Raw genomic sequence first — 24807 nt, forward strand, 5'->3', positions numbered from 1 at the left:
TTCAGAGTTGGGGTCATATGAATACCTCTGAACACCTGATGTTATCTGATGCTTGGTTGGTCTAGGTCTGTGTTTGTAACACAAGTATTCATATTTTTCTTATCTTGTAGTATAGAGATTAACCAAATTATTATTTCGGTGATATCTGTAATTATTTTATCTGTTATATTAAATTTTTTTTTGATTCAGAGGGTTATTTTTTTGAACTGGCAGTCTGCAATACTACTCTGTAGAAGGCTAACTTATCATGTAATATCTGCTGACTATAAATATGCATCTATATTAGTGCTAGCATTCTTCATATATTCTGCTAAACTCATATTTCTGGAGATTGAATTGAGGTTTGAAGCTGAAGAGCTCTTCAGATCAATGTTCATTATTTCATTAAGAGTTTTTTCTCTTTTTAATAACTTCAAAGGCTTCAAAGATTTCTAAAAAAGGGCTCAGAATCTCTCAAAGAGTCTACAAGGCTACTAACTATAAGCAGAAGCTATAGGAACCACAGAACATGAACTTGATAGATGTGTGTGCTCTTACTCCCCTCTCATCCAAAGGATTGTGGGATGAGAAGCAAGATGAAAAACTCTGCATCAGATCAAAGAAGATCCGAGCCGCTAAGCTGGAGACTAACTACATAGAGACTAGTGTCTCGACAAAACACAATACCTGTTGATTCGTATGCGGCGTAAACCGAGTTCTTTTGAGAAACCGACTACGACTCAAAAGCGCGAACGTATAACAAGCCCGAGATGCGGCTACTTCTTATCATGTTCTAGAGCATCTAAGTTCAGACTGTCATTTATATACCCCCTCAGCCTTTTCCTCGACTCGCCGGTGAGGACACCAACTTCTTTGACCTTCTGGTTGAATTCAACGGTGTGAATTTTTCCAACATGCACGACAGAAGATGGAAGCAGTTTTTCGGTCATGGAGGCCGGCTCAACGGCCAATGGCTGTTTCGCAAGATCGTAATATTTTATATTCATCTTCTCCGGGTCGGTATCTTTCATATGAATCACCGCATGCGCACCGATTTCGATTCCCGGCTTCTGCAATCCTCTGCGCCTGTAGGTGGTGATCGCTCTTCATCCAACCAGTTAGGTTTGTCTCTAAATTCAAAGAGTTCGGGGGTGTCCTTACACGCATAAGCAGAAACCTTTCCCTTGTTTCACTACAATCATACGGCGAGCAGAGCAGTGGGCTCTTTCGCCGTGTTTCGACACGATTGTTGAATGCGAAGACGCCGTATCACTAGTGGAACTAGCGGTTTCATGCCAAAAAACCTTGAAGACCTAATTGTAAAGTTAACGCCCCCGTCTGGAATAATCATCGGGGATATCTGAGCCGGGAGTAATACTCTACCGTGTAGGAAAAAACTATCTGGCTTGTCTGGGACACGGAAATCTTGTCGCTTGTCAGATTCAGTTCCAACATATCTCAAAGGGATACCGACCCGGATCTAACAAGTCTTGATCCTCGTGTGAATGTCCTTGGCGGATACTTTTATTCCGCGCCGGTGGCATGTTGGCATGTATTGCACCACCACCATTGTGCTGGGAAGGGAAGTTTGAGGTCGGTTGATCTGCGTGTAGGTCCAACCGAACAATCCCATGCCTGCAATATCTTAATTTGCCGTTCATTGGAAGCACAACTTACCAGGGAAGCGGTTCAGACTTGAGGATAAACCCCGTCCCTGTATTTCGATGTATGAGGACTTGGAAAAACATGGCACTTACCGGGGTTGCCCTACTGGGGCTATGGCGGCAGCATTGGGACCATCGTACGCCGGGTTAGAGTATCGAGGTCTTGTATGCAAGGGCAAACCTGGCGCCAGTCCGTCTTCATGAGTTCTGCACTGTCTTAGCATTTGGTGGCATGGTCATGGTCTTTGTTGCCCTACCTTTGATACTGATTTTCATTTTGAGGTCGCAACCGGTGCTGCTCAGGATAACTTTGGCGCCCTACGAGAGGTTTTCGGGAACTTTTAGCAAACCTTTTCCGGAGGGATTTCATATCTTCTTACCTTGATCTCGCCAACGTTCAGCGTTCTGAGCTGACTGGTTTCGAGGCATCGCGGAATTCAGGCAGTGAGCCAATCTTGAGTGAGAAAACAGGTTGAACACTTTAGTGAATCACAAGTCCTGGATAATTCCTAATGAAAGCATTTTTCTACTTCCTGTTGGGAACCTGCCGCGACGCTTCATCTTTTTATACGTCCCGGAGGGCCTGGTCTGCGGCTCCTTAACGTGGGCTCCATCCCATGTTTGGTTCTCTAGTGGCTTCTCACACGTTGGTCCACGTTTTAATGCCATACTGCGGTTGGCAATATCAGGAGCCAGTTTTCCAATCATGGGCGCAGGGGTCGCAGTACGAATCCGGGAACTCCATGGATTCTCAGCGAATTCATCATCTCTCTTGCGAGATGGGCGTTACTTGACTCTGAGACTTATCTACCTGTCCAATACAGACAGTGTTCTGCAAGGCTGATCTGCGAGCTGCGTCGGGCCTCACCGTTCATTCACAACTTGCGATGCAACAAGGCAGAAGATATCCAACCGTGAACGCTTCCATCCATCCCTTGAAAATTTCACTGTTGGTCGGTTGGCTCACAATTGGAGCTGGGGAGGAGAACACCTCGGAGGTCATAAGAATACCTAATTCGTGCTTCACAGTACTAATAAGCTTCGAGTTTGTGTGCCTTATCCAAGTCAGTTTCAAGCACACCGGTTCATCACCAGACCCCATGCAGGGCAAGCTTTCATGTGCCGCAGACGGACACTCCATCTGATATTATGTTACAAACACCTTACAGTACTAGCGTGTACATGTATCGGTAGTGTAACTCTGGTAATTTATGCATTGGCAGAAGAGCTGTTTTTACAGGTGACCACGTTGTGCTTTCAATACCTTCCAAAATATGGCACTGACAACCTCTATCTACCTTTTTGTGTGCCACATTATTGACATGATTTCATCCTTATACTGTTGACGATGGCTCAGGCTAGGGCATTGTCTATAGCTGATGATAGCGTATGTACAAATGAAGGCTCTGATGAGTTTGTATGTCTATGTTAACTTATCTGAAGCATACGGGCTCTCTGATTAGCGAATTCCATCCAGCCAACGTCAATTTGTACCGGCGGTCTCTCTCCATACCCAGTTTCCGAAGTGTTGAGATTGACTATAACGTGGAGTTCTTGTTTGCCTCTGAAAAGACAGAATCGATCCAACTACCGCAGACTTTTCCAGAGATTCCATCCCCAGAAATCGAGCCTATACCTCTTTTTGAGCATGTTCCAAGGTCACCCACTCCCAAGACAGATGGGGGGCTACATACCCATTTGCAAAGGTTCATTGCAAAACAAGACAATGTCGCCGCAACTCGTATGCTAGCCCGTGAGCGCCGCAGGGAACTGAGATGTAAACGCAATGGCGTTATTGATCTGGAAGCAGGATTTATGAATAAAATGAACCAGCTACTTATTGATCATAGAGACAACCCTGCAAGACTAGATCCAGCACTTCTTACACTTTTTGAACAGTATCAAGATGCCCGAAATGAATACTCTTCTTTTGAGGATGACTATAATCAATTGGAAGACCAGTTGGACAGGGAAGAATTTGAGCTTGAAGAAGTTATCAAGGCTCTAAGGAAAGCAGGAGACAGAGAAGGGGACAAAGGTTTATTCAGTGGTTCTGAGAAATCAGCCAAGAATAATGCTCCAAACTTTGCAGAGATATACCACCCACTAGTCATCCAGTACTATTCCCGGATAGGCGATATGAACTTACTGAAAGAGGAGCTTTGGAACCTACGTGCTGAATATGATATGGCACAGGAAGATCAAGCCACAAAACACAAATATGGAATGGCTGTGCAGGACTCTAACCTTCTGGAATTGCTACAAAATTTTGCAAAATATGAAGAGGAGATACTTGATGATCTTACTGCTGTAGACAATGATGTCCAGCAATTGAAGGCACAGTGTGATGCACTTGGCCTGCTTGACAACCCTCAAGAATCAACCTTGTTGGATCCACTTGAAGTGATGGAAGATATTCCCAATCTTCAATGGACCAGAAGAAGGCCTTCTTTCTTTGAGGAGAACCCGGGCCTACAAACATCTGCAGAGGCAAAAATCAGCATGACAGAGTTCATTGATAAATGGCTCCTCCATCAGCTCTTTGAATCACCGCTTGACCGGCTCAGATCATCCCCAGAACCAATAGAATTTCCGGTGTACGAGCCTCATCACGCAAACGATAGTTATAGTTGGGCAAAATTGTCAGTGAATATTGGAACCCCAGACTCCTACCTTTTTAAATCTGCGGCTCCAATTGATAACGATATAATCCTTGATATGCTCTCTCCCAATGGACCCAATTCCGATCCTTGTACGCCAAAAGATGAACCGGTACTACCCACTGCGATGCGAATATGCGATTTCGACTGCCCCACGGGTTCCTTAGTGGACAAATCGTTGAACAATAACAGTCCTAGTGCCATGCTGGCTGTTGAAGAGGAAGCCAATGCTATCAATATTACTTCTGGCAACCCAGACAACAGCTCAATATCTTCGTTTTGATACTTTTGACCTTGACACGAAAACTGGTTTCTACATTTCAAACTCGGTGCTTAAGGGTGTATTTTACTGGGAATTATACCGGGGAGGAAGGAAAGATCGGTGTTTTCAAACCAATAGACCAAGGAGAATAGATTTCCCTACTCGGATGATTTTACAGAGAATTTTGCTGGCATTCCTGCCAATCGCTGTGCTCCCCACAAGGCAACTTTAGGCTGGAACACGTTTGGCCTTTGCACGCATTTCCTTATGTGGAGTTCAGGCACGACACATTGAGTGTCGACTTGCTGGAGACCTTGCATGCCGTCGCAAATTAATTTCGTTTATCAAGCCCGACAGAGAGTGTGTGTATGTGGGTGGATGCGCCTTGGAATTTGAGTAACGCTGGGTACGAGCAGGTATACCGACACGTTTCAGTTTCACCCGAATATCGATTACTATTTGGGTGGGAGGGGTTCCCCTACTATCCAATCCCAGAAATCAAACGCAGTTATTTATCCCCTGCTTCCGAGAAATCCTACTGGGCCAGCTCCCTAACCAATCTTCGGATGCGATGGCGAGATGCTGTTTCCTTGTGATTGCGACGGCCCTCCACACCATCACCTCCAAAATACGACATACCCTGCCATCAAAAGGGTCCTGTTAGGCATACAGATCCCTGAGCGACTGTGGGGGTCGAGGTAGGCCAACAATAACTACTTGATGGGGCGTTTATTTCCACCCAAACGGATGACGTGGTGCATGAAATCTGTAAAAAGAATCAATTTGGATCGCATCCCCGGGGTACTCCGTATTGACCGCCAGTCTTGAACGTCTACGCAGGATGGGTGGTCTTAAAGCCTTTCATGCTGCGGTGGTTCTCTTTTGCCAAGTTCAGGGAGTTTGGGCCTCCTTTGTTGGTTGTGCGTATTCCGTGTTGATTAATATTACTTTTACAAGCCACCGTCGCGATCACACCACCATCACTGGTAGAGACCGCCAAGTTCCTTTTTTTCCCCTATTCAGTAGCGTCGCAAGCACCAGTTTCAAGCGAGATTCGATGCTAAGAGATGAACTATGGGGGGAGCCAAATATATCCAAGTATGCATATATGTATGCTCTGCACTGTCCTGTGCCATCGATTCGTCGATACGCCGTGCATGTCAGCGTAATAACGGTACCGTTTTAAGACAACCGTTACCAGGACGAGACCCTCCGTCTTATGCAAGTCATTCGCCCACGGACCACCCCGCGGGAATCAAGTTTGCTGTGCAACGCAAAGCCACCAATCAGCCGCGTAGCTGTAGATGCAAGATGCAGTCCTGATAGACGCCCTCCATCTGGCGACCTCCCTTTGCCCTCTTTTCCATCGACATGAGGAAACTACGGAGTACGGAGGTGTGGAACAAAAGTTCCCGGAAAGCTTATACAGACAATACTGTTTTACAAATACCTACTACCCCACCAAATTTGCTAGGAAACTCAAAGTACCCCTGAAATTGACTAGTTACTCTCATCTGAATCCTGTTCCAAATCCTCCCAAGGATCCTCTCTACCCAAATTATATAGAGCAGCTAGAGCTTCAGCAGCTTCCAAAGTCTCTAGACCAGCTGCCCAAGAATCCGCCCCAAGATCCTGCCGTTGAGAGAGCTTTCCCTTAAGCCGTTGACCCTTCCATACGCGAGGCGCCTTATAACCACCCTCTCTATACTCATTACCCCCTTCCAAGCATATAACCTCTTGAATATGATGTGGAATCCGCTCAATCCACTGTTGAATCTTTGCTTGCGGCAGCTCTTCCCAGGCTTTCTTCCATTCATGTTCAGCAGTCTTAGATTCTCGTGGGGCACCTTTAGCAGTTGTACGTCGCTTGAGCCACATCCAGGCAGGCTCAATCATATTCAAATCTGGTGAATTGCCAGGCCAAAGTAAGCGGTTGATCTTGTGTATATTGTAGAGCTCTTGTTGGTAAAAATGGGTATGTGCTGGAGCTCCATCTTCTAGAACAACAGTATTGGGTCGGGATTCAAGGCATTCCTTGACGAAAGGGAATAATTTGGCAAGAAGGACCTCCTGGAATGAAAGAAGTATCAGATTAGCTAGAGAATTCAATAGTAAGATGATAGAATCTTAACACCTTCTGATACCTATACCAATCAACTCCCCCCTTGCCTCGTCGAACAAGCTTGCCAGTTTTCACAGTGAATTTGAAAGTTGGCTTTCTTCCACGGTTTGGGCGAATTCGTAGGCGGTGAATCCCATTGACAAGCTCCCATTCCTCTCTTGCCTTTATCTCACGGTCAATATTCAAGGCATCCAGTTCCTTTTGAGCTTGACGTTTGGCTGCTGCAGTCTCTGGTTCCCAAATATGGCAGGGTCCCTTCTTCTCGTACGTAAAGCAGCCCCAAAACATGAAATCTGAGGACTTCTTCCATCGCCGGCGTATACAGGTAGGATCATAAGCTTCTGAGGATCTTCTCCATACACGAACTGCTCCTCTTCTATGCCCAAGAACCACAGAAGTTTCATCAGTCCAGACAACATTTTTCCAGTCCTCTAGGGTCCAGTTCTTATGGGCAAGGCAGAATCTGAGCCTTTTTTTCCTTGCAGATTCAGTTAGACCTGGTTTCCAAGTTGGTTTGGCAATAACAAAGCCATGTTTCTTAAGAATTCGCAAAACACTTGAATGGGATATACCAGCTTCAAATGCCAGAATCTCAGTAGATTTCTCCCTTCCTGAGCGGCTCTTAGTCACAGAGGCAATGATTCCAGCTTCTTTGGTGCTTATTTCCTTTGGCCGGCCTGATCTAGGAGCATCTTCCACATAACTGAGAGAAATTCGAGGGTCATTCTTGGGATCAAAGCCACGGTCTTTTGCTCGCTTTTGAATGTCATAGAGGGTAGAAGGAGGAATCTGGAGGGTATGAGAAACATCTAAGATAGAAATTCCATAAGAGATCAAAGCAAGAGCTTGAATTCGCGTAACAAGCTTATCATGGAGAGAGATTTCTCTGGAAGGCATGGTGGGCAGATTTGATGTTTTGAATTTGGAGAGATTTGGAAAAAGGTGGGAGCCAGGCTGTTTGTTGAATAATAGGAGATACCTGCTGCCCCACCAAAATTTGGTGGGGCAGCAGGTAACTGCAATACGTTGTAACAAAATAGAGTTTCCGGGAACTTTTGTTCCACACCTCCGTACTCCGTACAGAGCACGGGGACCCCAAGACCAAGCTGCGGCCGGGTGGGGGTAAACTTGACCACTTTCGGAACGCTCCACAGGCTAGCCGTCAAGGTTTGCGCGGTGAGTTGGGGCTGCCGCCTTGGCACAGCCACGTGACATAAGGTCAGAGCCATACCGGAAAAATGAGCTTTTCGGGCAACCATCGGAAAATGTTTATCCAACACAACCCGTTGAGCCACAGATCGCAAGCTTGAAACTGTAGATCCACCATATATTTACAATGCATGTATAAAGGGTCCAAAACATATAGAATTTGGAATGTATGATGCACTAATTGAGGGTTTTGAACCCAATTCAGAAGCTTTTTAATTGCTAGAAATTAACTACTAAGTATTTACAGAACCACCTGCACAATCTAAATTATAATGAATTTTTTTTTTTTTTTAAATTTCAGAAGCCTTCTTACTGGTTGGAGTCTCTGATTCAGGGACAGAGCATAAAGTGAGTGCAGAAGAATCATCAGAATGAGTTTATTTAGATCACTTGATCATACTTTTGAGCAAATCAGCTCCACTGTCTCCAGTTGGAGACAGGCCTGATGCAGATAAATTTGACTGTGACTGAATAAAGAAAGAAGATATAATCAGAGTGAGAGAGAGAGAAAGAGAAGCAGATACAGCAGAGAGCAGAACAGTAGTAAATTAGTTTATCTTAACTGCTAATTTACAAATGATTTCTTCTGTCTTTTACTTTTTCTGTCATTAAATATTAAAGTCAGTTTAATTCATCCTGACATTATATCAAGTATACTAACTGCAGAAGATAAATAATTGAACTTTAAGTTCTGGCAGATATCAGTCAAGATTTTTTTGATATTCTATATATATAACTGCATTAGTATAAGTTGAATGTATAATCTTCAATCAGTTCAATCTATCTTGACAGAGTAGAATGTATACTCTGCAAGCTTTTTTTGTTCAGCTTGAATAGATACAAGCTTTTTTAATGCTGCTAAAGTAGCAGCACCAACTTCAGTATTAAAAGAAGAGAAAGGGGAGAGTTATCAGTTTGAACTAACAGAAATATTATTTTAATAAGTATTTTACTGAGACCAGTAGTCTGTTCTGTCATGCTGATTTTCAGTTCTTCTCAGAGTATTGTGTTTTTAAGTCTGAGAAAATTATTATAATCAGACAGTAATGCTGCCACTTTCTTCTGTATCTCTAAAGAAACAGAAGCACAGGCTTTTTTATCTTCTGCATAATTAATACAGGTCTTGGCAATTTCTTGCTTGTATGAACAAGACTTATTAATATGTGCTGTATATACAAACATTAAACAGTAATCACAGAGTATATTATCTATAGTAAGCTCTTCTTTAACAGCTGAGAGCTTTCACCCTGACTTCTTCTTTGTAAATATTAGAGAGTGCTCATTCTAAGCTGCTGCTAATTTATATGTTTGCAGAGTCATTTTTTGATATTTCTGCATATATTATTCTTCAGTTTACTGCAGTTCCTTATTTCATTTGAAATCCACCACTTACCTTAATATTGGAATAGAGAGGAAGAAATAACAAGAAATATAATGAGCTCAAGAGAAGGAAAAAAAGAAAAGAAGAGAAGAAGAGAGAGATTTTGTATGAAAAGAGATTATTATATCTAGTATGTCTGCTTGATTGTTTTGAATTTCCTAATTGGGATGTATCTATTTATACATTACTAAGTGCTAACTCATTTTGCTTAGAGCTTCTATGGCTGATTATAGTGAATGATAAAGAGATATATATTGAATATAGCAAAATTCAGCTCTTGCAAGCATTGATATAACAGAGCATTGCATTGAAGTCTAGATATCAAACTCTGAAATCTATTTTGAAGCACAAACTAACAACTAATTTTGACTTGAAAAGATATTTTTTCATGTATTCAACTAGAATCTGCATCTCTTTTAGAGCTTGCAACCAGTTGTGGCTGGTGCAGATCTCTTTGAATAAACAGACTGATTTATTGTAGTCTTAAAATAATTCTCTGTAATATTCTGCAAAGAATTTCAATTCTTCTTATCTGAATTATCATTCTCTGGCTTCTGCAGGCTTGCACTGCCTGAGCTGGATATAAATTAAGTTCTCTGAGTGGCATACTAGATGTCAACTGGACTGCATCCAGAATTTCTGGCAAAGTCTCAATATAAACAGTCTTTGACTTTCTTGGTCAGATCTTCTATTAGATGAAGTTGTCTGAATTAATATCTCTCAGTTCTGGTTTCTGTGTCAAGCAGTCCCAGAGCTTGAGTACAGAATCTCAGGTGTAGATTAATAAGATGGATGTGTCCTGTTTTGAACTGTTGTCATCAAGATACAGCTTTATATATGCTGCTAAATTTGCATACATCTCTATTGTCATAACTGTCAGAGCAGAAATCATGGTAATTAAGATTTACTATTGACTTATGTTCAAAATATCATTTCTCTTGTGGAGCTGACTTCTCAAAATTGACACACAGCTTGATTTAGTAAAAGACTTTACAGAATTAGTTTCACTTGAATAATTGAGCAAAATAGCTGATCAGCTTTTGTTAATTAGTTATTTTATAAAGTCTGAAATTAGAATTCTCAGTCAAGCTGAGTTTAATATATTCTCTGACATGATCCTGCAAATAAGATTAGTTTATACTATAACTAGAAGTTTAGAAATATTGTTCTGATCTTCAAGCTACTCAAGATCTTATATTTTCAATCTTTACAGAGATCTGATATGTGCCTGAAAACTTCATAAAAATATAAGTTGTTCCTGACTTTTCAGTTCTCAAGACTCAGCATTTTCTGGACAGTATCTGAAATTGAGTCAGTATTTAATATTGATATATAGGCTCATTGCACCTGATTTTGTATCTTGTGCTCCACTACTTGAATCTGCTTTTCAATCTCTGTATAATCAGAGAATGCTTTAGTTCAGGTACTTGTATTTAAACTGAATAATGCCTCTTGAGTCTTTGATGTACTGTGTGGTTGAGGCCATGAAAATGTGTAAGCTATCTTTTTTGGTGCTGGCATGCTCTATATCTCTGATATTTTGGCTATCAGATTACTGTGGTTCAGAGTGAAGTGAGAATAAATAAGAGTGAATGCTTGAATTTTGGAGAGGTTTGCTATCTATTATATAGTTGACTTGAAGTGCATTCAACTGCTCAAGTTGCTATTTGAATTTGTATTCATATTCCCCTACATTCTAAAATTCAACATCACTAAGTGATTGATTTCTTTAAAATAGACTGATCATCCAGAAGAATGCAGATTATTACTGATCTTGCATCTCTTAGAGCTAATTACAGGTCTAGATAATTGGGATATTATAGTTGATCTGCAGCACAGTTGGCATATTTTGCAGCTGCTCTAATATTCAACTTTGCTATAATATATCTGATTCCTCAATTGAACAGCAATTTTCTTTCTAATTTCTATATACTTTATCTCAAAGAAATTCTGCAGCAACTCTCACTATTTCTGCAACTTGAAACTCAATCACTGTGGAAACTAATATATAAATCTTGAGCAAATGTGCAATATCTGAGATATATAAGGTGCATACAGAACTATATATTTTGGAGAAGATGACTTTATTTACCATTCCCAGTCTTGCAGTTTTGAAGGCACAGACAGCATGCCTATTTATTATAGGAATTGCAAGATTGTAATTGTGTTTTATCTTCAGTGGAATCTGATATTCAGCTGAACAATCAAACTGAGAAGTCAGAGTTAAATATAAGATCTTAAATTCTCTATCAGTCTGTATCATTCTAATTACTATATACAGAATGCAGCAAGTCTTTCAGATATCTCTGATACTCTGTCTGATACTCTATCTGACACTCATTCTAAACCAGAAGATATCAGAATGCAGGAGATTATACAAGAAGCAGTGACAGCTCTACTTATGAAATCAGTTGATAACAATGAATCACAACAGTATAAAGAGCCTGAATCTGAACCCTGGTTACAGACTATATTACATTCAGTACATCTGGTTGGCAATGAAGATTCTGATTTTCATTTACAACTAGAGAATTCATTGGACAATCAGCCAGCTGAAACCTACATTCTGACTACAATAAATGATCTGTTGAAGGTCCTAGTCCATATGTGTGTAGAGCCTGATGAAATACTGGACCACTTCATACTTATTTTAAAATTATAGTGTGAAAAATCAGGAATATCTTGCTGATACTATAAGACACTGCAGGAAGTCTTACAGATTCCCAAAGATATTAGTGCACTAAGATCTCTACTATTGGGGCTGAGCATGCTGAAGAAGAAATGCAGAGCTCAATTTTCTATGCTTTCCATCTAATGGGCATTCATACTGGCTGTTCCATTGAAAATGTCAACTCTTTCACCTGCTGAGAAGTGACTAATACAGACATCTCTCACATCTAATTTATTCTTTCAGGATTCTGTGGCTCTTTTGTTATTACTGGCAAGATCTTCTGTATTTTGCAAGAAGATACATATTGATATAGCTGACCTAGTTAACAACCTGACTGAATTATGGTAATCATGAAGCTGGGGAAGCTCTATTAGATGTTTGTTGGATGACTTTGTATAATACTCTAATAAAACACCAGTCTTTTCTTCTGATTTTGTTTGTTTCAGATGCAACAATGCTGCATGTAGATGCACTTAGAATAAACAAGAAATTCATATTGGAAGAATTCAATTTGTGGGTTGGGACTGGAGACTGGCCTGCACAAAATCTGATGAAATTATTCTTATTGTCCAGTATACTATTACTGCCAACAGCTTTGATAAAAGAATTCATTTTCTGAGATCTTTGCTTTGCCTGAATGAGCTGCTCTTACTGGAAGATCAGAAAACTCACATTATACATGAAGATAATATTCTAGCCTGACTGAATATCTATCTTGACTACATTTTTAATAAATTGTGTAGCTACAAATCCTCAGAAACAAATAGGCTCTTTGTATAGTGAGTGATGAATATAATTTGTGATATATCATCTGTACAAGAGCTCTGACTTAGCACTCTGCTCCAGAGTGAACTGGAAATTGTGACATATGAGAGAGATATACTGATCAAGATGCTTTGCTCAGACAACTCTATCAAGAGAACTATATTTATTCTCTTCCAGCTGTTCATTGATGGATTTAGTCTATATTGGAACATGTACTGAAATATAACTGACTTCTATATAATCTCTGCAGGACTTAATGATTCCAAAAGAAAATAATAAAACAATATATATATAATTACTCTTGAGCCTTATACTACAAATTTTCCTGATGTTGTGAAGATGTTGGCTCCTGATTTACAAGCAGTTGAAAGAGAATTTAATATTATAATAACTAATGAAGAAACTGTCAGAGTTATTGCTTCTTGTATTACTTATCTTGATAACATGCTGCAGCAAAATAATAATACTGGAATTAAATGCTCTACTGCAACAGTCTTCTGTTGAAGCTGTACTACCTCTGATATAAAGAGATTCAATATAAATTTTGACTTGATGAAATGTGGCTGATATCATTACCAGTTACTCAATTTGCAGGCTGAAAATAAGATGAAGTGAACTGTTTGGGAGCAAGAAGCACTGTGGAAGATCTATAAATTAGCTAAGAAAAGTCTTCTGATTTTGAAAATCTGTCTGACACTGAATCTGATGACATTTTTCCTCTCTGACCCCCTTTATAGTGAATTTTCAGGCCTGTCCAAAATTACACATATATTATTGATATTATATATATTAACATCTGAGAGGCAGAAGAAATACTGTCAAACTCTACAGAGATTTCTATTTTAGAGATACTGGATCTGACTGCAGTCCTTAATTACTCATCTGAAGTTCTATTAAATTCAGAAACATGCTTGAGCTTTAATTATAATCTCAATTATACTTTACTTTACTCTAAAGTCTGACTGAATTCAGACTGTTGTTCAGCAGACTCTCTATAACTTCTTTAATGAACAGTTAATTAATTCTGATATTCTATATTTGTTGCTTGCTAAAATCTTTAATACTATTGCAAGAAGCAATTCACTATTGACTTCTCAGATATTTATTAGGTACAATAAACTTAAAAGTGTGGTTGCCAATGCTCAAACTATGCTTCAGAAAGTAATAGATGTTACTATCATGACTGCCAAAATACTACAGTTGGCTAGCTGGGCAGTATAAATGCTGAGATCATAACAGAATTCACCAATGTTCAATCAGATTATTACATCTCTGACAGAGAATATTTTAATCAATACTGTCAGTATTGCTCTGAAAGCAGGTAAGATGTTACATATTTTGAAATACTGACCAAACATATATATTGGAGTACACTATACCAACCAGGCAAAGAAGTATGCTGTGCCAAATAACTGCAATATACTGATTGGAGAGAATAAATACTATGAATATAAAGTATTTGTGCAGTGAATCAACAAGTATAATGTTGAAAAAATTTTACTGATTCATAAGAGCTTCAAATGCACTATATTCTTAACTCTTGATGAGATTCTTATGGAATTGGAACTCTATATCATCAGTCAGATGAAGCAACTTCATTATGAATGTCTGATTCTCATGTAAGACCTCATGTGATTAGAACATAATAAGTAACAAGATGATAATGAGAATGCTGATGAAGCTGATGATTTATATGCTACCACCCCCTTTTATATCTTAATTAATGCCTACTGCTGACTACCAGCTAGCCATAAAGTTATGGAATTGCTTGATTTACAAAGTGTGTGGCTTTTCAAACTACTAGTTATGCATTTCTTTTTGCAAAAGCTCTGACTTTCATACAGCAGTGATTGAGAATATTAATATATACTTGACAGAGATTCAATCCTAATTTAATTATTTCAAAAGCTAATCTTTATATTCAATAAAGATATGCATTACACTACATTGAAACTTGATAATCTGGTTAAGTATACTTGTGCATCAGATATCAAGATTAAGCAAATAAGATATATATTCACTCACAACCAGAGCAGCTGCTGGAGGATTTTTTTTGCCATGTTCTCTGCTTATAAAATTCAGCATGAGAGAGTACTGGATTTGCTGATTTTGCAGATGAATTAGAATAAGATTTATATAATCAGTCTACCTGCAATCTGCAAACCAAGTCTTTATACTATATCTGTCAGCAAAGATTTCAAAAGACTTAAACTAAATTCTGCTCTGCTAACTATCTTTCTCAACTGTACTTGAAGCATTTTCTTTTTATAGATGAATTAGGCAGTTTGATGTATGTAGTATTGTGCATTAGTTAAAATTCAATTTCTCTCTCCAGTGTCTGCTCAGGTAACTATACTATAATGGTTTCTCTTCACATTTATAAACCCAAAAAGGTATCCTGAATGTTTCTAGATATATTCATTGATCAGGGGTTTCAACATTTCCTGATTTCTATGTTGAGGATCAGAAGCTACATTTCTGAATTCAGAACATATATATTTTTAAACTTCCAAACAACTGTGGATTCAGATAAATGTATATTCTGATGTAAATGTATTGGGACTAGTGGATCTACAGTTTACAAATCCTCCCCATTTCTGCTATGGAGTGAGCCGCTGGCATTATCAGCCGCGACCAAAGAAATGTTCCAAGACAAATCGAATACATCACATTTTTGTGTCCCAGGAAAGCGAAGACCTGCAAAGTATGTATGTCTTGCATGAAATTGACCCATGGTTCGAAATACTCCATACATATACAGTAGTCACCGATACGCCACTCGGGAGCCGCATCCGAACCAGTCGTTCTTCCTAACTCATCCATCGTCCACATGATGCCAGACCAAAAGAAGATATGTTCGATGCCAAATAAATCGCAAAGCAAGCCAAATTACCATATTTGCCAAATAGCCACCCCATCCGTGTAAGCTGACATTCGCCTCTCAAGACAATCGACTATCATAATCATCCCCTTCACTGTCACTCAAACTATCTCTCCGCCCTCCCCTGCCACTTCCTGCGCGTCTATATCCCTTGCTTAAACCCGGGATGGGACGATGGTACGTCTTAACACCCGCATCGCAGCCTTCGAGCTGATCGTACACGTATTCCGATGCACTGATCGATGACATGTCCAATGGTGTGGTGTACCCACCCGGTATCGCGGACCGATCGCGTTTACGGGGGCTAGTGTGTCGTGAATGCGCACCCGTGCTGGGTCGTGGGCCACGTGGACGCTGGGAATTTCTGGAGCGGCTCTGTCGACGGCTATCCCGGCGGTGCATCGAGTCACGAAGCTGGTGTTCTTCCGTTATGTGGCTAATGGTATCTTTCTCCCCAGCAGTGAACGAGAAGCCCGATACATTTCTATTTGGTGCCCTGTCGGTATCGGGTATATCGTAGCGGGTCTCTGCATCGTAACGTGTTGCAGTCTCCCCATGGGTCTCACCCATTTCGCTCTGAGTCCATTCACTCCTTTGCCCAAGCGTGCCGGTATACTCTGAGCTATGATACGTGCCTTCCGGCTCGCGATTCATCCCTCCTACTCTCGCTGGCTTTTCATGGCGATACGCACGCATGTCTTCGTCATGACTTCCTTCCCATTGCTCGTCTTTGTGTCTTCTTAGTAATTTCTGTTTTGCAGTCTCTTTCAGCCTCTTTCCTCGGCTCAGTTTCTCGCCCGTTGCTACAGTTTCCGTATCCACCGTCGTCGTATGGTCGTCATAATCACGATAGCCTCTCCCCACAATACTACCACCACCTAGATCCGTGCTCTTCGAAGCATTTGTGAGCGTGCGGCCGTTCGAATCTTTCCGACGTAATACGGTAGACTTATATTCCTCCCAATCCCCCTCGCGCCACACGAACCCACCATTCTTCGCCCAGAAAAAGAACCATATAGCCGCTAGAACGAAAGCGGCCCCGATGATCGCAAACAGCGCAAGAAGACCCTGCATGTTAATGTTGCCAGGATCCACTGCGCCCTCCCCAGGATGGAACTTGGTATTATCTTCGGCCCGGGCTGTGAGAACACGGGAAACCTCCATCGGGGAGGAGGAGGCGGCGGCAGCAACCAGTCCGTGTGCCATATCAAGGTCAGAAGGAGGTAGAGCGCGTCTTTCGGTGATTGGGCGTTTAGCTTCGTGCAGCGTTTCGAGGAGAAATCCTCGCAAATTTACTTGGGGTCGCTCATCGCGAGAATTCGGAGGGATTGGTGCCATAGCTAACGGATTTCCAGTCTAAATGACTGGAGTTGGGAAAAGAAAACAGATTCAGTTTAGCAGTTAGAGGTGGTAACATATAAAGATTGCTCCCATCTACCTCCCTTAAATATTAACACCGATTGCGTCGTTAACAGCTCGTCATTGCGCTCATCAAAACGAATGGAACGGTGATTCGCCCGTCGATGATATGGAAGACGACATCCGTCAAAATATCAAGATTCGCTAGAAATATAAGACTGGGAGAATCAGGAGGGAGATCAAAAAAAGAAAAATTGGTCGTTGGCAGCCCGCGAACCGTCGACCCCCAAAGCGCCGACTGTCCTGTGCTGGATATTAAATCGCGAGGCTGGGAGGAGTTGCCGCTTTTGTTTACTCTGATTCGTTGTCACGGGCAACGTGTATTATGTCATCGCACTACCACGTGATTGTTGACCAAACCGTCAGTGCTTGGCAAGGCTTAAAAGGGCCGCTAAGCCCTATCAGGTGGAGATCGACCCCACAGTCTGCTCGATGCATCAGATCGCACCCAAAGAGCGATGTCGAAGATCGAGCAGTCGAAACAGAGAAAAACCCCACCGGAAAAATTTATGCAGGCCAATATAAAATCTCAAAAAGGTGCCAAACCAGTCCTTCGGAAGACGAAATCCCCCATCGGTGTTGAAACGATAGTGAAACCACCGACTCTTGACACGCTAGTATTCCCCAAGGAATTCGGACATATTTGTAGAATGCCAAAATGTTTTCAAAGCTCAAAACTGTACTGTTGATCCAAAAAAAGACGGAGAAAAAGAAGCTGAACTACGTAGAGAGGCAATAAAACCAGTAAGTAAGAAGGGTATCAGCTCGAGAATCTCATTCAAAGACGCGTTCGCAGAAGTAGAATAAAGCTAGGCAGCAAGTAAAGCTATCAATGTATCGATCGCGAAGGCACAAGTTCAGCAAACAAAACGGAAGTGACAGAACTTCAAATGGAAAAGAGGCATAACTAGTAGTCATATCGCATTGGGCATAACAGAGGGGATGTGTAGGTATGGGCAAATTCGAACAAAATGTAAATACATTCAAACCAAGAACAAAAAGATCCAAAAGAAAAATTCCAAAAAAAATGCAACATGCAGCATCAACAATGTGAATCCATCACGTCATAAACAATCGTACAGATCATAGCATTCCACATCAAATCAACATCAAAAGCAGATACATGTGTTAGAGTGCTAGCAATGGGGTAATGCAAATGAAGTATGCCAAAACAGAAATAATACGCAGATGGAAACACACACCAGATTGGGCTCGATACATGCATGGATATGAAAGATAAAAAAAAAGAAAAGAAAAGAAAATGGAGGGTGATATTGCTGGAAAAATGAAGAAAAGGGGGAAACGCGATGGATACCAAAATTTTTCAACTTTTAATGTCGGATTAAAAACACACATAGCCTCCCATACGGTTTTTTGCCTTTTTGTATAACCATTCCCGAGTTTATTGGTCGAAGGTTGTCCCTGAATGCTTGACTCCGTTTTTTTATTTATTTATTTTGTTGTTTGATGTTTTCAGAGCGATTTCCTCTGTGGCAAGCTTTGCCACGCTGAGTGATGCTATTTTCATTCGCTCCCAAAAGAAAAGGGGGGGATAGGTTGTTAAAAAAATGCTCCGAAAGGACTATGTTGAACCTTCTGATAACCCATGTTGAATCGAAGTTGGGCTCAAGGGTAGTGGGGTTTACTCAAGCAGGCCACGACCACTGTAACCTGATCGGCTCGAGTGTCGACTCTCTCGTTCAGATCTCATATCGTCTCGAATGCGTCGAACATCTTCAATCTCTCTTCTGCTGCCGGCCAAGCTGGTGGTATCAGATCGTGACATTATATATCGCCGTGGCCCTCTTCTCCCTTCAATGTTCACCTCCAGGCCTCCTTCGTCACCTGATCGAAGATTAATCCGCTTGTCCATAGTATCACCAGAAAGATCAATTTTGACGCCACGAAAAATCATGGTAATGCTATCATCATCAGCTCGAGAGCCAACGCCGCTCCCTACTCCGCTGCCAACCCCACTTCCGGTCTTAGTGTGAGTGTCACTTTCATGGCTGCTTTCGGACGAAGTCTCGTCACTTTCACTGTCACTTTCGACCCTCTGGTGGCTAGCTCTTACTTTGCGAAGAGCCTCCGCCGTCAACGGTGCCGTCCTTCCCGCTCGTGCCTGGTAGTCTTCGGCATCACGCTGTTTTTTTTCCATTTCGCGTGCCTGTTCATTTGCATAGATCGACGAGCGACGGCGACGCGAATTTTCCACAACGATTCTTCTTGGGCCGTTATCGTAATACGATGACGCTCGAGGAGGCCTCTCCCTTGCCGGAGCGGGGATGCTGGGTCGACGTTCAGATTCGACGACCGGATCACGCGACTGTTTACGTCCCATTCGAGGTGGGAGTGCAGCACGCATGTCCGACATATCATACGGTTCAGTCCGATGGATGGTTGGAGTGGAGGAAGTAGTGCTTGCTTTTCGAGTTGGAGGGCGTTTGTTAACTGGAATGACTTGAGTTGGCTGTTTGTATTTCACCGGAGGATTTGGGGGCGGTGCCATGCGGTAATAGTCTTCGTCTGGGTCATAGGAGCGAGATTGCCGGCGAGCACGGCGTTCCGGAGGTGGTCTTGGTTCGTATTCTTCCGGTTCAAATTGGGTTGAAGGAGAATTATGATATTCCACAACAGGCCGTTTATAAACCGACGGCCTTCTGCCCGATGGCTTCTCAGTAGGAGGTCTCGATGCTGATTTGTTGCGTGGGCGCTCCCTGGGACGTTCGTAGGATGACCGTGGGGCGACCTCATAGGATGGGGTGGGAGACTGGTGAACCGTGACCTCACCGCCCATATATGGAGAGGAAGGGTAGAAACTGTTTGAATATGCGGACGCCGAAAGAGGGGGTCCATGGCCGTAGGCAGACGGATGGCCCATGGACATATACATCATGTTCATATCCGGCACCGTTCCAGAGTGGAAGCTAACCGGTCTGTTCTGGGTGTGATAAGAGTTCGAACGATGAGGGCGAGGTTGCGGTATGATAGGAGTACCAGGATGCATTTCTTGGTTGATAGAAGGTGGATATCGTGAAGTCTGAGGCGACGGGGGAACCTCGTACCCATGAGGGGGGTGAGGTTGAAAATAGTTGGCTGACTCCATGGTTCGTAGGTCGACGTTCCCAGCTAGAGCTGCTTGGTGAAGTCCCCACTGATCACAGTCCCAGCACGTACCTGGATGATGTCTGGCACCGCCTGAGTCCCGTTTGCCAGGCTTCGACGGCCCCTTTTGCAGAGAAGGGGGTCTGCTTGAGCTTCGAGGGGAAGCGACAGGCATGGTTTTGATGGGTGGGAGCGGTGGCGGGGGCGGTTTGTTGTTTTCTTTCCCTTCCTTCTTCTCTCTGGTTTTGTTTCCAGAACGATCTTTTTCTTTCCTCTCGACTCGATCTCGGAAGCGAGCGATATCACGAGTCGGAGCTGAAGTAGCCAATGGGGGGAAAGTAGGGCTCACAGTGCCACTAGCGAAGGAGTCACCGCTGTCCACAGTTATGGCGGTTCTGCTCGAGTAGCCAGAATCGCTGGCACCGTCGACGCTAGGGCCGGAGGGAGCGAGCTCAGGGCGGGATCGCTTCACTGATACGTTGGCAACCTTGCGGGTCCCCGGTAAGACAACGTTGGCGTCCTCGTCAAACTCTTCGCAAAAGGCAGCGTATGTTTGATATGAGGGTCTGGGCGACATGACGGGGAGGTCGTGCCTCTTGGGTGGGTCCAGGCAAGGGTGTTTTGGTAAGTTCGGGATTATCCGCTGGTTGTGACTTTTTGGCCCAAGATGGGGCAAAAGGGGCGGAACCGTCGAATAACACTTGAGGGAGTGAGCCAGTCACCACACTTCAAATGTTGACACGTCAAACGGCCGTTTTTCAATTTTGATGCTCGAAAGTTATTTAAAGAATGCACGCTCGGATGTTGTTGTCGATTCTAGGCCGAAAATAATAATTTTGGCGATGGGTTTTCTCTTTTGTATTTTTATTTTTTTTTTTTTTTTTAAAAAAAAAAATTTTCGGTCCTTTCGCTCTCCCCAATCCACGACCGAGTTTCCAGTTGCCTGTTCCTCCTTCTTGCGCCAGAGAGTTTGTATTGTCTTCGGTTTCCAATATGCAAAACCCAAGCTGTTATCCGATTTCGCAGGGACCTTCACCTGTATACGCTCGCTCGAAATTTCAATTCTGATATAGAATCCACAGAAGGGGTCAATTGCTCCATCGAATTGTCAAAGGCTTGATCGGGTGAGGTAGGATGTTGCCGGCACCGAGAAAGCAGCAAGCAACGAGGTGGAACGGTGAGTTATTTACACCGAGAGAGTAAGTCCGGAGCGTCGATTTAGACGGAGAGGGAGGTAGGGAGAAGGTTGCGGGAAGAAATACGAGAAAGGAGTTGTTCGAATTTGAGGGTCAGACAAATTGCAAAACGTGCAATTCCTGCGCTCAGATCACAGGGGCTAATAAACTTCCTGCAAAGAAGTAAAGGTATTGGCGCAGTGCTCTCGACTCGTTAGGGATGACAAATATGGATGTGACGAACTGGGAATGTCGGCTGAGGATCCAATAGTTAAAATAAAATTTCGGATATGATCGTGGATCCTGGGGGATAGAGGGAGAAGAGTTGGCACCAAGAGGCGGGCGTATGCAGACGGGATCGGACGGCGGACCAGGTAAGAATGCTACCGAGATGATTCGCGATCTTGGTCGGTGAAGGAAACGCTCTGTGGTGGTCCTTTGCGGGAGGACACCGATGCCGCAACAAGTGGTCGTTAAGCCGAACTTTTGTGCGACGAACAGCGACGGAGGGTGGAACGGGGAATAAACGACTGGGATCAGGCGACGTAGAGCCTTCGAAGGGATGGAAATGATAAGGATGGGCGATGGGGAGCCGGAGGGAAGAGACGGTGGCGGGCAGACCGGTCGAAATGAAACTGAGACGGTTTGGGCTGGCGGAACAATAAATTATTTTTCGTGGGTAACTACGGAGATGAAGAGAGAGGCGCTTCGGAGGAAATTATTAAGGCGCTGTTCTTGGTGGGGGGAGAAATTCTTTTTTGTTAGACACCGAGGGTTGCTTCGCTGAATGAAGGAGGTAAAGAAAAAAAGTTACTCGCACAGGAGCAGAGAATAAAGAGAAGAGAATAAAATAAAAAAAAGAGAGGGAGAGAGGGAGAAGGAGAGAGAAGCGAGCGGGCAACAGAAGAAAAAGAATATTGGGCGACGCGGGCTCACATGATGCATTTCATAGTGGGCGAGTCGTGCTGATGGGCGACGCTTGCGCTCCCTATAACTTAGAGACCGTTGGCTGCAGGCTAGGCCGCCATGATTTCCCGGTCAAAAGTCGTGGATAGTTACCAGAAACAAGTCCCTTATTCAACGGGAACAGACAAGGAGATCAGGTGAGGAAGAGGAAGAAGGAGAAGATGGGATGAAAGGTACTTTTCCCGGCTGACAATCAGGCTTAACAATCGCCGGAAAACTCTGATGGGACAGAAAATGAAAAAAGTATAGAAAAGCGCTGCTTCAAACAGGTCAGTTACAGGGGCATTTCGGTCCTTAATTACGAAATTATCGTCCGCTATTTAACTAACTCGCGATAAGACCGCTGGCTTTTGTCTTCTATCACCAAGGGTTGTGGCGCAGGGACAACCTAGAGTGACAGCTCGACACCTGCTCAGACGAAATCTACGTAAGTTAGGGAGTAACTCCATGGCCTTTTGTTATTTTTAAATTCGAAGAGGATTTCAATTCGACAAAGAACGAGGCAGCGTTGGTCTTGATTGTTACCTGTTGAAAAAGGGGGCCTATTTGCTGCTGCGCGATTCTAAAAGCCACGGGATACAATCGGATTGCAACTAGGAGACGGGAACGTAACCATTTGGCAAACACAGTTCAGGAACCGCAGGTATTAATTAATTTCAGGTGACTCACCCCTCGAGGAGAAAGATCAGCCAAAGAGATTCCAAGGAATCGCGAAAAGCTCGGCGGGAAAAAGGCACTCTTCACCCACTTCATCCTGGTCGAGGGGATCGGGGGGAAGGGGAAAAAAAAAATGGTTTCGCTATTTTTGCTGCCCAATGGGCCTGGAAGGTGACCTTTCCTGCCCAATAACATGACTTTGGATTGCGGCTGCGTGCGTCATGCCAGGGCTAAGGCTGGTCAAGTGAAAGAGTGAAAAGAAAATTAATTCAGAGACCAAAAGAAAATCCATTGACAGGCGGATTAGCAGCAGCCCGTCAGCTGTCGCTTGTCTCGATGTCCAGTACAATGGATGTCTATGAAACTGCCGCTGATGACCCTGCTGTCCAACACAACCCAGATCTCTCCCGCTGCGATTCAAGCGGAACTCAAGGGTGGAAGTGTGTCCTCTGTATCACCACCCCGATCCATAAGATCGATTTATCAGCAGATCTCTTCGTATTCGATCATCCATCCTCCCTTCTTTGTTTCCTTTCGCATTCTCCCAAGGTCAAATTACACCAGGACCTTTCGTTTCAATAAGTCACACTCGTCCTGACTTGGACAGTAGCAATGATGGGCCTGATCCGACGCAGCGTCAAGGATGTCACAGACCATCCATCCACTGGATGTCCATCTGTGGTTGCCAGAGAAAAAAAATTTTCTTATTCCTTCGAAGCCACCATGGAGGGGCTGTTGGACTGGAATTGCTCCGGAAATGGGTTGCTCTCTTCCCCGGCCATGGTCATCACTCATCCAAGGCCCGCTCCAGCTCGACTGCCAGCAAGCAAGTACAGGCAGACTGGCGTACGGATTACACAAGAAGAAAATCCATACTCCGTGCTCCCATCAGCCAGGCAACAGTCCAATCCCGCCAATTCAACCACCCTCGTTGGCTCAGAATACCCAATGCTCAAGATTTCGTCATACTCGACTGGACAAGCAAAAAAGACACTATCATCATCATCGCTCCCGCGAAATATTTAGTTACCCCTCCCAGCCGCGCCAGACTACCCAGCAGATTGCCCCTCCATGAACCCCCAATTTCCGCCCCTAAATGCCGCTTGTTACCCTGTGGGCCAGATTAGGTGCCAATTCCGCTCCCAGATCCGGACACCAATCATGCCAAATCTGCCCCTCTCGAAAAGCCCCCGGGGACCCGTCATGTGTATTATGATTTCATACATGCTGCGGATCGGCCCCTCATTTGGGCTGTCAAAAGTATTAGCCACTATCGATGGCTACCAAAAAAAAAATAAAATAAAATAAAATAAAATAAAAAAATAAAAAATAAAAAAACTAAAAGAAAAGAAGCTAATTTATTACATACATACTCCGTACAGAGAGATGGGAGAAGCAAATAATAATAATGAAAAGAAGTAGTCCTGCCTTTCCTCCCCTTTGTAACTCTTTTACTGAGCCAACCTCGGATGAGCTTCTTGCCTTGTGCGCTGTTGAAGCTCGCAATTGGAATGTGATAATGGGCCGGAAACTTGGGCAAACATAATACATCAACCTACCCCATTTGAGGGTCGTTGGCTGAGACCCCCACTAGGAAATCCTTTCAGAAAAAAAGAAAAAGAAAATTCACCCTGTAGTTTGACAGGGTTCTGGTAGGTTGATATATGTAAGTCTTCGATAGAGCTTAACCCTGCCCGCCAGCAGAGTAACCTGTCAAGAGGCAAATTCTCTCTCACCCCACTTCACCCAAGAAGTGCTTGATATACCGTACATGCTTACTTACTGGGGACTGCCTCAGGCTAGACTGTTAACTAATGTACCATGGTGGGGTGGTTTAGGGCATAAATCAGAGACAACAGGTACTTGTGATAGTACAATACTCTCTTTGCAC

General features: G+C 43.1%; 4 protein-coding genes across 4 annotated transcripts; 1 reads left to right on the forward strand and 3 right to left on the reverse strand.

The window, feature by feature from the left end:
* Positions 1–755: 755 nt before the first annotated feature.
* D8B26_000275 (uncharacterized protein) lies at positions 756–2072 on the reverse strand (the record flags this gene model as incomplete). Its single annotated transcript, XM_066123177.1, has 7 exons — positions 756–1083; positions 1141–1292; positions 1358–1404; positions 1454–1614; positions 1737–1850; positions 1901–1961; positions 2024–2072. 7 exons carry the CDS (start codon positions 2070–2072, stop codon positions 756–758), a joined length of 912 nt encoding a protein of 303 aa, XP_065979251.1.
* A 919-nt stretch (positions 2073–2991) lies between these two features.
* Positions 2992–4586, forward strand: D8B26_000276 (uncharacterized protein; the record flags this gene model as incomplete). The annotated part of the gene is made up of 2 exons (XM_003067532.2): positions 2992–3030; positions 3087–4586. 2 exons carry the CDS (start codon positions 2992–2994, stop codon positions 4584–4586), a joined length of 1539 nt encoding a protein of 512 aa, XP_003067578.2.
* An 11068-nt stretch (positions 4587–15654) lies between these two features.
* On the reverse strand, positions 15655–16932 carry D8B26_000277 (uncharacterized protein; the record flags this gene model as incomplete). The annotated part of the gene is made up of 1 exon (XM_003067531.2): positions 15655–16932. The coding sequence occupies one exon, from the start codon at positions 16930–16932 to the stop codon at positions 15655–15657; it is 1278 nt and encodes a 425-aa protein (XP_003067577.1).
* Positions 16933–17404: 472 nt separating this feature from the next.
* D8B26_000278 (uncharacterized protein) lies at positions 17405–22238 on the reverse strand (the record flags this gene model as incomplete). The annotated part of the gene is made up of 3 exons (XM_066123178.1): positions 17405–17438; positions 18660–20818; positions 22230–22238. 3 exons carry the CDS (start codon positions 22236–22238, stop codon positions 17405–17407), a joined length of 2202 nt encoding a protein of 733 aa, XP_065979252.1.
* Positions 22239–24807: the final 2569 nt, after the last annotated feature.

This window comes from Coccidioides posadasii, chromosome 1, assembly GCF_018416015.2.
Source record: "Coccidioides posadasii str. Silveira chromosome 1, complete sequence".
In the NCBI taxonomy this organism is placed as follows: domain Eukaryota; kingdom Fungi; phylum Ascomycota; class Eurotiomycetes; order Onygenales; family Onygenaceae; genus Coccidioides; species Coccidioides posadasii.